The sequence below is a fragment of the Poecilia mexicana genome, unplaced genomic scaffold (assembly GCF_051168715.1).
Source record: "Poecilia mexicana isolate PSO_F unplaced genomic scaffold, ASM5116871v1 scaffold_15, whole genome shotgun sequence".
Taxonomy (NCBI): domain Eukaryota; kingdom Metazoa; phylum Chordata; class Actinopteri; order Cyprinodontiformes; family Poeciliidae; genus Poecilia; species Poecilia mexicana.
Genome location: NW_028263384.1, coordinates 19,671,469 through 19,685,139, shown reverse-complemented (window position 1 = coordinate 19,685,139; position 13,671 = coordinate 19,671,469). Strand labels below are relative to the sequence as shown.

Sequence of the window (13,671 nt, the reverse complement as noted above, 5' to 3'; positions counted from 1 at the left end):
CCCGTTTACATGTTGAAGAATGGAAAAGCATTACATCTTTGAAAAAGCCGTCTCTCGTGCCCCATATCCGCTCGAGCTAATGACCATCTCCAGGTAAAGCAGCCTGTTTTTTTTTTTTTTAATGCAAGGGGGAGGAGAATACACACATGCAAACATGAATGTACTATTTAACCCTTTCAAGGTTTTGGTTCTTAATGTTTTCTTAATAATTAGTCATTTTATGATGAAGGGAAGCAAATGAAGTCAGGTATGAAAAAAAGGATAGTTTATTTTTTAGATTTTAAAAAGTATGACTTGGTTTAGAAAAAAAAAAAGCATAAAACAATTTAGCAAAAACTAATATATATAGTGGTATATTATATAGTTTGCAATTAGAACAAAGTCCATAAACACCTTCCTGGCTTCTTATACAGCAGTTCTGCCAACACAGATACAATCTCTGTTCATTTATGATAAGCAATATTTAGATATAATAACTGACCCCCATACAGGGATCTTATTAAAACATAAAATGACTGCTGACCAGACTGAACCCTGACAGGACTCTGGGTCACACACAACATGCAAGTCCCGACGGTCCTCTAACACACCAACTGTGTGTAAGTTTGTTTAGGATCTGTGGCAGGTTCGACATTGGCTGTGCTGCCATCTTCTTCTTTTTCCTCTTCTTTTTCTTCTTCTTCTTCAGCCGCATTGTGAGTAGACTTCTTGTGATCCGGCGATGAGGTGCTGCCGTGTATACTCCCAGATCAACAGGGCAGCGCTCACGTGGACATTGAGTGAGCGGATGATGCCTTGTTGAGGGATCTCCACACACACGTCCAACATCTGGAGCAGATTGGCAGGAATACCTTCCCGCTCGTTGCTGTCAAAGGGAGACAGGTGTTAAATGTTTTAACGTGGGAAAAAAGCTTTAGTTCAACTCCAACAGGGTTTTGGTACCATTTTGAAAACAACAGTAAAAGGACAAACTCTTAATAATAAACATGAAGCTTCAACAAAAAAATTTCTAAAATACTTTAATACAATTAAGTTGCATGATGGGCGAATGACTGATTGTAGTGGAAACGCTGTGAAGTCCTCAGACTTGATAAGGAGTTTTACAAAGCAGACCATTTGCCGTTTTTTGTTTGTCACCCTAAATAAAATCCAGTGCAACCAACTGCATTTAGAATCACCAATTAAGAAACCGAGTCAATTTGACCATAAAACAAAACGGCTTAAAAATTGCTGTTCACACTCTCCTATTAATACTTTCAAAAAACAATACATATTTATTATTCCACTTCATAACGATGCACCACTTGGTGTTGGTCAATCCCAGAACACCCCAAAAATACATGCTGAAGTTAGTAATTTTACAAAATGTAAATTCCCAGTCAAGCACACCTGTAGTAGTCATTGAAATTAAAATTGAGCTCTTTATGAAGCTGATTTATTAGTTTAATTCCAAGAGCAAAACAAACTGTAATAAAGTGAGAACGCACGCTGGCCCATATCGGCCGCGCTAAGTAAACATAAAAGGGTAATAAGCGCCTGGCGTTTAATCTCGGCAGTCGGCCCCGCAGCGAGGAAACACTTGTTGATGGGTTACATTCATCTGGAGGGCAAGTGGCTGAGACAATACAGAGGCTGATGGGAAATTAGAGCCAGGCCATGATGTGCAGAGTAGAGCGCAGCTGTGAGAGCATTAAAGTGCGAGTTTACACATGAGGCCCTTATGTCAACACCACAGCTTCCATGTTTGAACTGAAGAAAACAAACTGGCACGCCTAAAGCGGACTGATACTGTTCTCCCTCTGCTTCACGAGTGCCACTATATGCCACTCATGTTCCAGCTGTATGCAGCCGCTAATAGAAAATTTGGTGACCAAACTAGTGGCTGTAACAGATTATAGAAGTGACTCTTGTAATCATGCTCATTGTGTCATTTTGAGTAATTCCTATCCTTCGCTTCCCTCAGGAACAGCCAATTATAGACCAGCATGCCCCGACAGGTAGACACGGCGAAGGAGGGGAGCAAAACCCCCACGGGGGCGACAACTTAACGGGTGAGAGGACACTAAAATAGCCTTGTCAGCTCTCGGCTTCAGCACTAAGAGACCCACAAGGGCGTGGAAGGCAGAGACCGGTGGCTGCTCCGATGGAAAAAAACAGAACTCTGACCCCTTTTTAAAATGTAATGTTCTTGGTGCCCTCCTACCCCAGAAGTAGCAGAGTTTTTTCAGGGAACTTGAAGTCCTGGAGCTTCTGACTATTGGCAGTCTGCTCCACTCCGACGATGCAGTAACCTTCGCTCTTCTTTACCTGGAGGAAATGAGTGAGCTCCACGGGCTTCACCTGAAGGAAAACAGAGGAATGTTGGAAATGAAATAAACCATCAAACTGTAAAGCATCTGCAGAACTTAAAAACAGCACAAAAGTTCAACACGCAGCAAAACAGCACACAGATATGGACTGCAGTAAATCAGGGTTCACACAGTGTAACAATCATTCAGAATGGTTATTACTTTTGTATGCGTTATCTCCCTACTGGGATTTCCTCTTTATCTACACTAAGCTTTTCAAAAACATTCACACACCATGAACTTGTTTTTTATTTATTTATCTTTTTACATTTCATCCACAAACTTTCTTTATTTTTTTTTTTTACAATTCAAACCCAACTTACTCTAAAAATACAACCCGATCCAAACTATGTGAAGTTTCTACTCGGTTCACAATAACTGCTTTTAGAAAACTTTAGAGAAATCTGAAGGATTAGAATTCTGGGTTAAGAACAACAAGCTATATTTGGAGATGGTGGCAGCATCAAATTTTAAAGGCTTCAAAAGACCTAAAACTATGGTGAAGGTCAACGCTCCAGCAGGATAACCATAAATAAACAGCCGGAGCTGCAATGTAATAGTTTACATCACAGGTAATATAGATGATTAAGTCAAAGGCCAGATCCAAATCAAACGGAAAATGTGTTGCTAATTTTTAAAATTGCGGTTCATAAATATTCTCCATTTAATCTCAATGAGTTTGCAGAGTTTTACAAAGAACATCTGTTTCTTCAGCTGAGCAAAGCAAATAGAGACATATATATATTTTTAAATGGAGCTCTAATTGTAGCTAAAGGTGGTTTTACAAAGTCTAAACTCAGTGAAGGTGAATAAAAATGATCACACTATTAAGATCAGCATTTGCAAAAAATAAAAAAACAAACCTCCGTCAGTGTGTTATCACTGAAATCTAAAATTGTGGCTGTAATGTGGGAGAGCTATTAATACTTTTGATGGTCACTGTATTTTAATCCTCAGCAAATGTAAATTCCACAATTCACCTCTAGCAAAGGAAGCCAAAGCTCAGCTGAAACACTCAGGGACTGGAAGTGTTTGTCATTGAGATGGTGCAGACTGTCCAGAACCAGACCGCTCGCCCCAAATATCTCACATGTTCTGCAGAGACCTGAAACAACAACAGCAACAAGTCAAAAAATTTAAGTCTGTTTCATGTAATTTCACTCAACATGATGGTGGCAGCATCATGCTGTGGGGAACATTTCAGAAGCTACAAAAAAACTTGGGACTGGTGCAGAGGTTAGCCTTCTAGTAGGACAGCGACCCGAAACATACAGCCAGAGCTCCACTAAAACGGTTTGGATCAAAAATACTCACACATTAGAATGGCTCAGTCAAAGCCCAGACCCAATGTAGTATATGTGATAAGGTTTAAAAATGATATTTAGACACAAACCTCCTAAATTAGTGGGCTTGTCAATCAAGGAAGCCACCACCAGCAGGGTGCCGTGCTGTTTGCCCAGCCGAGCTGCCCGCTGAGCCGGAACCAGCTTCAGTTCGGGTTCCTGATCGTTGACCCCTGACCTCCAGGGTGTGATCTTCTTCTGCACCTCAGACCAGCGCTCCTCTTTATCCTGCTCGCCTGGGAAATATGACATTACACAAACACACACAGTAAGGATAAGATGTGCTAGCCTCATGGATTAGCTACTCCTACTGAGAGAAACGTCTCTGTACTTTGGTCTTGCTGGACCCAATCTCCAGCCTGGAGCTGGCCCAACTCAGGAGCAGAATTCCTCAACGGGATTAACAGACTTTCAGGGAAGAATGACAGCTTTTCGAACTTCCACGGTGGGATCCACTCATCGTCGGCCAACTCTGACAGACTGGGAAAAATGTGAAATATGGTCTAGAAGACAAACAAAAAAAGGAAAACAGTTGATTTGTGTAACTGTGCTTCAGCAGACCTTATGTGTTCGCAGAACAATGAACCCACCTCCATGCTGTAATCCCTGATGGGATGAAAGGCTCCGAAAAAGAAGTGTCCCTGAATCCTCAGCCAGTTCTTGCTGGCGTTTCTTAGAGAAAAACGGCAAAAACCATCTTTGAATAAGCTCATTATGTGCATTGGAACACGCTATTGCTGCAGTTGTTTGCATCTAACCCGGTGCTCTGCATGGCCTCGGCCTGGTTCAGACAGGCTGTCACCACAGAAGACAGCCCCTTGAAAGCTTCATCATCCTCTTCCTCCTCCTCTGCGAGGCTCCACACCTTCTTCAACGCCAGTAACGCATACAGGCGCACGCTGAAGTTGTGATTGAAACACGACTGCAGGATGACGTCCAGGGCTCTACGCAGCTGCCCGACCTTTTAACAGAAACAATGAAAAACAAAAGCTGTCCATAGATATTTAGGAATGACACTAGAATATGGAAAGCTAAAGAGAGTTACCTTATCCTCAACATGTGGCACGATGACACTGAAGTGAACCAGGACAGACAGGAAGGTGCAGATGCTCGTCTTTGTCTTTTCGTGATCCTGCACAATACAACATTTAAAAAATATGGCTCTCTGACGTTTTACTTTTATTTGTTCAACCATATAAGTAGAAGATGAGCTCACAAAGTTGAAGCAGCTCCAGAATTTGTCAATGTGATGCGGATACTTGACAAGAATAAGAATCATCATCCATTCAATCAGGTACTTCACTGAGGCTTGGTTGCTGCAAAACCCAGCTTCAAAGACGTGGTTCACCAGAGTGGCAACAAATTCCTGCGGGCGCAGACACAACACGACGCTCAGATTTTATTCTAGAATCTGTTCGTTTCAGGGAAAACTGTCAGTAAACGTCTTTTTAACTCACCTCTTTGAGTTTGGGAAGCAACAGCAGCAGTGTTTGCCATGCTCTGTTTTTGACCCGATGCTGCAGGGAGTTACCATAGTAACGGACTTTGGACTTTGATATGAGGTTGTCCTGTGGGGATGGGGTTGAGAGAAATGGTGTGAACTGCGTTGGCTGAAGTAGTTCATGCATTTATGGCACAAATAAATCAGTAAAACTGCAATTTCAAATATTACACAGCAAATCTGAAAATTTACCAATTCTTTTTTCAAAGCACTATAGCAATTTTCTTGTAGCCGTTTCCTGGCTTACGGAAATCATAACCCGTTTATCTTCCTGCTTCTCTTTTCCAGTTTGGTGAAAAATGGACTGCTGAATTTCTACCACAGGAAATAAGGATGTCATGTATTGCCAGTTCAGTGTTTCATGTCTAACTTAAAATATGCTTTACTTACATTTATTTATTATCAAGAGTGGCAATTTGTTTAGCAATTTTTAGATTAGTTTTACTTTAAACTCAACATATAATTAAGTAATAAATAATCAAATTAAATTGGTTTTTGTGTTCTTACATATCTCCTGTTAAACACTTTTTCTGAGTACGTTGAGGTTGTTGTATTTATATTCATATTTCTCAAAAATGACTATTTCAATATTAAAATAATATTTGAGGTGAAAAAAAAAAGATTTTCATGTTTGCATGCTGCCTTGGTCCATTTTCCCATCCACCCAACGTTCCACTAGTACCTTTCTCATAAGCTCCAACACTAAATCCTCCATGAGTCTCTGATGCTGCTGATCAGAAGGATCCAGGCGGCTAAGAAATGTCAGCACACATGTGCGTGGCAGCTGATCATCCCTGATATCGCTGGGAAACAAAAGCAGCACATCAGCAACAGTGACCTCTAGTGGTGATCTTGTTAACTCGCAGCATCTGGTGAGTTAACAAGCCAGATGCTAGTTCTCCATAGAGGCAAAACGTTGCTTACCTTGCAACAGCAGCATTAGCGGCACACTTTGCACCAAGTTGCTCTACATATATCTGGACGTCCAGGACGAGTCTTTGAAAAATGAAAAAAAGCAATACTGTTAAAAGAACATTGAGGAACAAGAACAGAAGCCTAGGGAATGTTGCTTTGATTAACCGTTGATCTCTCCTGAGCACAGGTCCATAAACACAGGCCTCAGTGACTATATCCAGGTGGTTAAAAACACTAGAGAACACAACAGCAGCCTGATCCCTGCTGCCTGGGTCATTGGGCAGCCAGGTCTGACAGCAGTGCTGAAGTAGCACACCGAAGACACCGCTCTTCGACTGAGACAGCTCCAACCAGTCTGTGAAAATCTAAACACAAACATTTAACACCATCATAGAGTTGAACCTTGAACACAGAAAATAGAAAATATCGAGCGGGGGAAAGTTGCTTTGTCTTTGTGTGGATAACCTTTTTCAGTGCAGTCGTGAGAATTGGAGCCTGACCATGTGTCAGCTGCAGGAGTTTGTGCTGGAAGGCCATAGAGACGAAGCCCTTTAGTGCTGGCCAGAAGTCATGAGCGTTGGTGCTAAGCCCCTGTACAAGCTCCCAACTCAGAGTGACCGCCTGCACACAGAGATCCTCCTGATCGTGCACCAGCTACGATCAAAAACACAGATTATGAGAATGAAGGTCAGCCTCAGAACTTTCTTAGTGTGATCATGTCCTTAAATTTCTCATTCTTGCTGAACTGATACGCACTTGTGGCAGCAGCGTGTTCATGAAGGTTAGCACGGGCAGCACAAGGTCACTGGGCAGCAGAGCCAGGGCCTCAACGCTGCAACTCAGAGCAGCTCCGAGGGTCTCGGGCACTTGGGAAAGTTCTACAGATGTTGAAATCCCTACAGTCCTAATCAGGAAGTTTAGACAAATCCACTGGTCCCGCAAGAAGTTGGCAGCAATGCGTCCCCAGTCCTGTTGCAGGAGGCTTTGGGCTTCAAGGTCACTACCCCCCCCCAAAAAAAAAAAAAAAAATAATATTTTTTTTTTATCATGGTACCGCAGTACTGAATATATATTCTTCAGTTCAGTATGGAGTCTCCACAAACCTTGAACTACCTAATAGCTGTGGTTTCATCAAGGATTTGTTAATGTTTCCAAGAGATGACTGACACTGTGAGGAAGTCTTCAAAGTGCAGAAATAATCATTCATGGACTTCAGGGCAGAAGCAGTATCTGCTCTCATACTAATTCCTCCTTGCTGCAAGAGCTCACACACAGCAGCCATAGACGCCATACTGACAGCCTTGGACACCTGATTGGCCACAAATGGGACCTAAGACAAACACAAAACAGTCTTTGCTTAACTTCAGAGCAGCAAATCTGATGATGAGCACATATATTTAAATGTATACCTGTTGGGTTGGCTCAAGCAAAACTGAAAGGCTGTACTTTATGAGTTTGGGGAACGCGAACTGCTGGATGTTCTTGGGGCAGCGAGACGAAGATCTGCACATAACGACCAGCTGCCTCAGGACACTCAGATACAGCTCGGCCCGTTCAACGTCAAAGAGCTGTCAAAGAATAAAGCATGTGCAGACATTTGAGTTCTTGTCCAGGAGTGCTTCTTTGTAATTGGACAGTGATGCAGAATGCTTTTCTTCCCGATTACCTCCTGCAGCTCCCCACACAGCCTCCTCAGGATAAAATCCTGGACTGGATTGACATGTTTAAGAAAGGTTTGCTCAATGGCAAACATCACCTCATCCTCTGTGAAACAAACATAAGGCGTAACAAGTGCAAACCAAAATGTCTTCTTGTGTTTTTACTCTTATTTATTATGAAGTTCCGACTGTATTTCTTTGACACATTTAACAGTAAAGTTTTGACAAAAACAGTTAAGGGGCCAGAATGAATGGTGCCTACTTTTTAGTGTTAGCGAGAATTTTTGTGATATTTTACCTGTCGTCACTCTAAGAGAAGTACTTTGCACTTTGGAGTGCTAAAAGGTTTTGTAAATGATTTTTACTTTGCAGCCCATCAAATAAATTGTATTTTCTAGAACACTAAGAAAAAAAGACAGGAAAGAGTCTCTAAGTCTTCTTTCAATGAATTAAATCTATGTATAAATTGAATTCATTTATAGGGGAAGATTTGAGCAGAGCTTCAATGCAAACCTTCCACTTCTTTTTGCTGACCACAAGGCTTCGTCCCAAGCTGCAGCAGTCTAAGCAGGAGCTGCAGGCTCTTGTCACTCTTACGGACAGGCAGGTAGATGTTGGCGTAGACTCTGCTCAGGGTGTCCAGTAGCGGAGACAGAAGTGAACCCAGAATTTCACCGGTTTCTCCTCCCAGTCGCCTCCTCTCCATGTCCACACACAACAGAAGGGCTCTTGCCAGCTTATCAGCCTCTCTAGAGTCAGGTAGCCGTTCTGCCTGACCTGTGTGACAGGGAAACTGACTCTGATAAGAATCACATGCAAATACATCACATCTACAGATACAATTCTTCTCTGTATCGAAAACACTCCCACACCAGACTCGCCTGTGCTTGCTGGAACGCGAAGATAAGCAAGCACCTCTTGTTGAACATAGGCTCTAATGGTTTCTTTTCGTGTGGGATCATCGGTGAAATCGCCCTCCAGAATTCTGGACTTGAAACTGCATTCATGTTCCGACAACCAGATGCACAACTGTCACAAGTACATGAAGTGATAATCAGTTGTTGCAACTGTTGTAATACAGTATTTGAATATACTTAAGAGTGCATGTGTGTGTAAGGAGCAAACCTCATTCCATAGCTCTGTCCCCCTACACAAAGACTCATCGGCACGAAAATGCATCAGGAAACTAAACATGTCGTCTACAGTCACTTCACTCTGTTATTAAAAAAACAAACAAACAAACAAAAAAAAAACTTAAAACTTAGTTGGATTTTTCTAAGTACCCAATATGACTAGTACACATAATATGGAAGGCAGTGAAACTTGCTTGTGCATTATATTTATTAGCGCCAGCAAATATTTACACTTGGTTTAAAATTTAATTTTCAGAGTTTTAACCATGCGTTTTCACAATTGACTTAAAATAATGACTGATGTCCTCATAGTTATCAGGACTGTGAAAGTTTATTTTTTTCGCATAAGTTTTTTCTTTCTAACTGCATCAGCTCCTAAAATGTCAAAACAACCACTACCTACCAAAAGGATTTCTTGCGATATTTGTCTTAAACTGTAACAGCCATTTATTTATTTATTTCAAATTACGTTTCTCATACAACCATAATTATTTTAAGGATATTGCTTTTTTTTTTTTTTAAATTGATCACCGTCTTCATCTTACCACATCTGTCAGAGAGAGGGCGCTCTTTAGTAAAAAACACTGTGCGGCTCCTCTTAGCAGAACCTGATGAGTGATCATGGTGCAGCGCAGCACCTCCCTAGAATGCAAGGCACAAATACTGTAAAATCAGTCTCATCGCCTAAAATAACGTGTCCAAAGATAACCTCATTACTTACCGCAGAGCAGATAGGCCGCTGATCTTCAGCAGAGGACTTGGAGGGAGATGTGAAAAAGCCTGACAGACGAAGAGGAGCGGCACGGCACACCAGTGCTTGGAGCTGAGCTGCTGAATCAGCTGAAACAAAACACAACCTGCAGAGCAAACACAACAGCTAGAAAGAGATTATGAAATGTGATTCATGGATTTGTATTTGTTTCCCAGCTGCACCTCTGTCCTCCGATGGCAGGCTTGTGAAGAAGGTGACCAGGAAGACCTGGAGTTTAACCGCCAGCTCAGGACAGTCTCCTACACTCTGCCCTGGTGATCTATATTTGACAGAGGCTGAGTTAGATAAAACTAATATGAAACCAGTGACATAATCTCCAGAACTTGAAGAAAACAAGACAAATTTAAATACTCACCTACAGAAAAGGGACGTTTCAGACAGAACATTCATAAAGGAACCCACGACAAACTGCAAGAGCAATGCATCAAAAGACGGATTTTAAATGGAAGGAAAGAAAAAGAAGGGAATTATTTATGTGACATATGATGACTTGAGTTGCCTTGCAGCAAATAAATACACTGTGCACCTGAGAAAAGGCCGCTGCAAAGGCCGGCTGCTGAAGAACCTGCAGCTGAAGCAGATGGCACACTCCTTCTCTCATTAAGGATTTATTCTCACTGTGGAACATGCGCTGGTACACACACAGCAGCCAGGACGGGTGGAACAGGCCTGACCCTGCAGCTCCGGTCAACAAACTCAGAGTTAGCTCACTATAGTGTTGATGATGTTAGATGTTTTTAAAATCTTTCATGATTACATCAATAGATTAAAGGTTTTAGAAATGCAGACTTGATTTTTGCTTAGAACCTTCAAGAAAGCAACAAAGAATTATTGACAAAACATTTCAAGTTTTTATTTTTATTAGCCTTAGCTCGTTAAGAATAGCGCACTCCTAGCATTAGGCAAAACTTGATACATACAATAATGAATAAAAAGGCAAGTCGTTTGTCCAAAGATGACGCAACATTTAAACAATTAAAGCTTACCTTCACTATCATTCACTGTTGCTTGGATTAACGTGTCAATTCTGTTTAAAACTGGCCGAACAACATGAACCTGCAAAGAGGGATGCAGGGAGAGGCCGAGCATTGTTTGTATTATAACGTCTCAAAAAGGCTGTGAGACAACAACTCTGTAGAACTTTCTACCTGATTCTCCTCCAGCGTTTCCATCACCAGAGTGTAATCCTCCCAGAACTCCCTCAGCGGTTTGCTTTTGCTGGGGGTCCATTTAAATAATGTCTCTCCTGCAAAAGAACATTTTTTTTAGCCAACCGCATGCCATTCTCAAAGATGCGAGTACTTTGTGTTACTTACATCGATTATGTAGAAAAACATATTGTCTGCTGAAAGGTGGATGTACAAATAGAGAAAAAAAATCTACCTGTTTTGCTGCCTGTTTATATATATATATATATATATATATATATATATATATATATATATATATATATATATATATATACTTTCTTGACTTAAGTCAAGAAAGTCAGAAAGTCAAAAAAGAAAGTCAGAAAAGGTACACTTGATTTTTTTTGTGTTGTAAGGCCAGCCTGTTGCTTTTGCAAATAACTTTTCTATTCAAGTAAAATAGCTTAACTATGTGAGAAAAACATTTCTGCCACTTTTTAAAATGCAAAATGTAGACGTTACTGCAGAGTATTCCAACTGAATCTTCACCAGCTGAGCTTTAAATACACTGAAAAATATATATATCCCCTTCCTCAACTGCAGAGGCCCAACAAGAAAACGCTGCCTTTTCCACTGTTGCTATAGGTGATTTAATCGGTGAAAGTATTTCATTTTTATAAGTTAAATGTCTTTCTATTTTACCTGCTTCCAGATTTTTTTCTCCATGATGTTTTGCGTGAAAAGCCAAAAAACAAACAAACCCCCCCCCCCCCCAAAAAAAACAAATACGTCGCATAACTTATTAGCATGTGATTTTGACAAAAATATGAACAAAAGCTGAATGGATATTCTGTATGTTACCATCCTCTGATGTAGAAGAACGGGAATCAAAGCCATCCTCTTCGGATAATGCTGCGCATCTTTTCAACAGGTACAGAGCCCTCTTGCGTGACACGCTGTCCCTGTGCGTCAGTCCGTCCTGACAAATTATCCAGAACTGAGGACGCAGACGTGGGTCGGCCTCGCGGCACCCGGCGGAGCCGGGGGTGTGAGATTTCAGGAGGTGGTCTGACAGGACGGTCAAACACAGCAGCGTCCTCTCTGTGACCACCGGTGTTCGCTCCGTGGAGTGCCAGCTACAAACATCATCCAGGATGCGCTTGAGGATGATGTTGGACCTCGCACCGCTGCAGCAACTGAGCGAAGTTAAAATGATCCTGACCATTACTTTGGATACCAGATAATCGGGGAGTGATCTGACAGAGGACAGCGCACAGTTTAGAGTCTCGAGTGTGAGTTCTTCATCCGCGGTCAGAAGAGGCATGAGAGCAGCCAGGACTTCAGCAGCAACCTGCACACTGAGAGTCCCCGGCGTAAGCGGCTCCTCCTCTGACATCCGCTGTAACGACGGCAGGATTGATGAAACCACTCTAGTCCGCACGTTTCCCCCGCACACACCCACGGAGACACCGAGCAATCTGCAGACGGTGGCTGTGCTCTCTCTGCAGCGCGTACCATCCCTCGCTTCTGCTGAGAGTCTGCAAAGAAATGGCAGACATTTCGACCAAATGACCGACTCAATTTTGTCACGAATGCCACTTCTGTTTACACCCGTCAGTGGAGTCTGAACCGAATCCGAGTCGGTCAGAAACGGTCCTAGAGCTTCGATGAGAGCAGTGAGCGCCTCAACACGCTCCGTCTGCGGCCACGAATCCTCCGGCCAGCACAGAGATTCAAACAAAGTATCGTAATTAGGAGAGCTGCTCAGTACCGCCTGAATCAAAGCGGAAGACATTGTTTATGAGTTAGGATGATAGTGCCAAGCATGTAAAAGATACGACAACCGGCTTTTTAGCAGACAAATGGCACAGACTGCACGTTTTCCCAATAAGAATGTAAACTTCCGTAAACGTAATCCGGAATTCTCGCGAGAGTGAAATGAAACGTTCGCGTAATTTCGCAGTTCACCAAATAAACATTTTCATCTATAAATTATGTAAACAACTGCTGATGTGTTCCTTGGTATTTTAACTGTATTAAGACATTCAAAAATTATTTAAGCTCGTGTTTTCACCATGTACTGTTTTTTTTTTTTTGCACATACCTGTATGAAATGAGCGATTCAATTTGATTATTGAGAAGCAGACATAACGATTGACGTCTGCTAGTTATGAGGATTTTTTTTTCTTAAAGCTAACATGAGATTTAAATTAGAATATTACATCAAACCATTAAAATAAACATTAATGAAGAGGAAATTGAGCTTACTGAAGAATATGTTTAATGTCTGCATAGATGTTATTTTCAAAAGGTATTTGTGCGTCATCTGAACTTAATTCTAATTTAGCAAATATATGTGCACCTGTTAAATTCTTTTCTATGGGTCACATGGAGTTCACAAATGATATATTTAAAAAAAATTAAAGATTTTGCCACATTACGTTTACAGAATGCGGCAAAATCTAATATGTTCTCTACACTTAGAATATTAAAATATTAAATACTCAAACATGCTGGATGTTGAAATGCTGAATTAGGTTTTTTTTTTCCATTTTCAACTGTAGAAAGTTATATGTGAAGCATTCAAGAACTCTCGCCAAATAGTTGTCTGTTTTTAGGCAAAATATTCCTAGTGATTCAAGATGTTCACTTTAACATGATGGCAATTTCCTACCAGCAGTCAATTGTTCATGGATTTTACACATGTAGTTTGAGCCTTGGGATTTGAATTTCTTTGTGAACTTGCATCTACTGTCCAGTATGAGGCAGTGTATGGAACAACAAGGATCCTACAGTAGTGTCAAAACCATTTACTCTCAAACTGCTGTCTAATGCAAGAAAAACTAGGCATGCATCATGAAACAGAAATAC

The 13,671-nt window shown here is 41.3% G+C and overlaps 1 protein-coding gene across 1 annotated transcript; it reads right to left on the bottom strand.

Annotated features, from left to right (window-relative positions):
• Positions 1 to 250: 250 nt before the first annotated feature.
• Positions 251 to 13,560, bottom strand: tarbp1 (TAR (HIV-1) RNA binding protein 1). Its single transcript, XM_014983146.2, has 29 exons — positions 11,662 to 13,560; positions 10,819 to 10,916; positions 10,657 to 10,726; positions 10,197 to 10,345; positions 10,026 to 10,078; positions 9,832 to 9,929; positions 9,620 to 9,755; positions 9,444 to 9,540; positions 8,891 to 8,980; positions 8,647 to 8,794; positions 8,279 to 8,542; positions 7,774 to 7,871; positions 7,517 to 7,675; positions 7,211 to 7,437; positions 6,864 to 7,107; positions 6,573 to 6,761; positions 6,273 to 6,472; positions 6,117 to 6,188; positions 5,875 to 5,995; positions 5,149 to 5,259; positions 4,908 to 5,057; positions 4,737 to 4,823; positions 4,450 to 4,652; positions 4,282 to 4,363; positions 4,023 to 4,194; positions 3,742 to 3,927; positions 3,329 to 3,453; positions 2,204 to 2,340; positions 251 to 865 (listed from the first exon to the last, which is right to left on the bottom strand). The coding sequence occupies exons 1-29, from the start codon at positions 12,593 to 12,595 to the stop codon at positions 685 to 687; spliced, it is 4,881 nt and encodes a 1,626-aa protein (XP_014838632.2). The 5' UTR covers positions 12,596 to 13,560; the 3' UTR covers positions 251 to 684.
• Between the last annotated feature and the right edge of the window lie 111 nt (positions 13,561 to 13,671).

Coding starts and splice junctions, on each gene's coding strand:
- tarbp1 (XM_014983146.2), bottom strand. CDS start 12,595: ATGTCTTCCGCTTTGATTCAGGCGGTACTGAGCAGCTCTCCTAATTAC. Junction 9,541..9,619: donor AGCGGCCTATCTGCTCTGCG/GTAAGTAATGAG, acceptor CTTGCATTCTAG/GGAGGTGCTGCGCTGCACCA. Junction 8,795..8,890: donor GGACAGAGCTATGGAATGAG/GTTTGCTCCTTA, acceptor TACTTGTGACAG/TTGTGCATCTGGTTGTCGGA.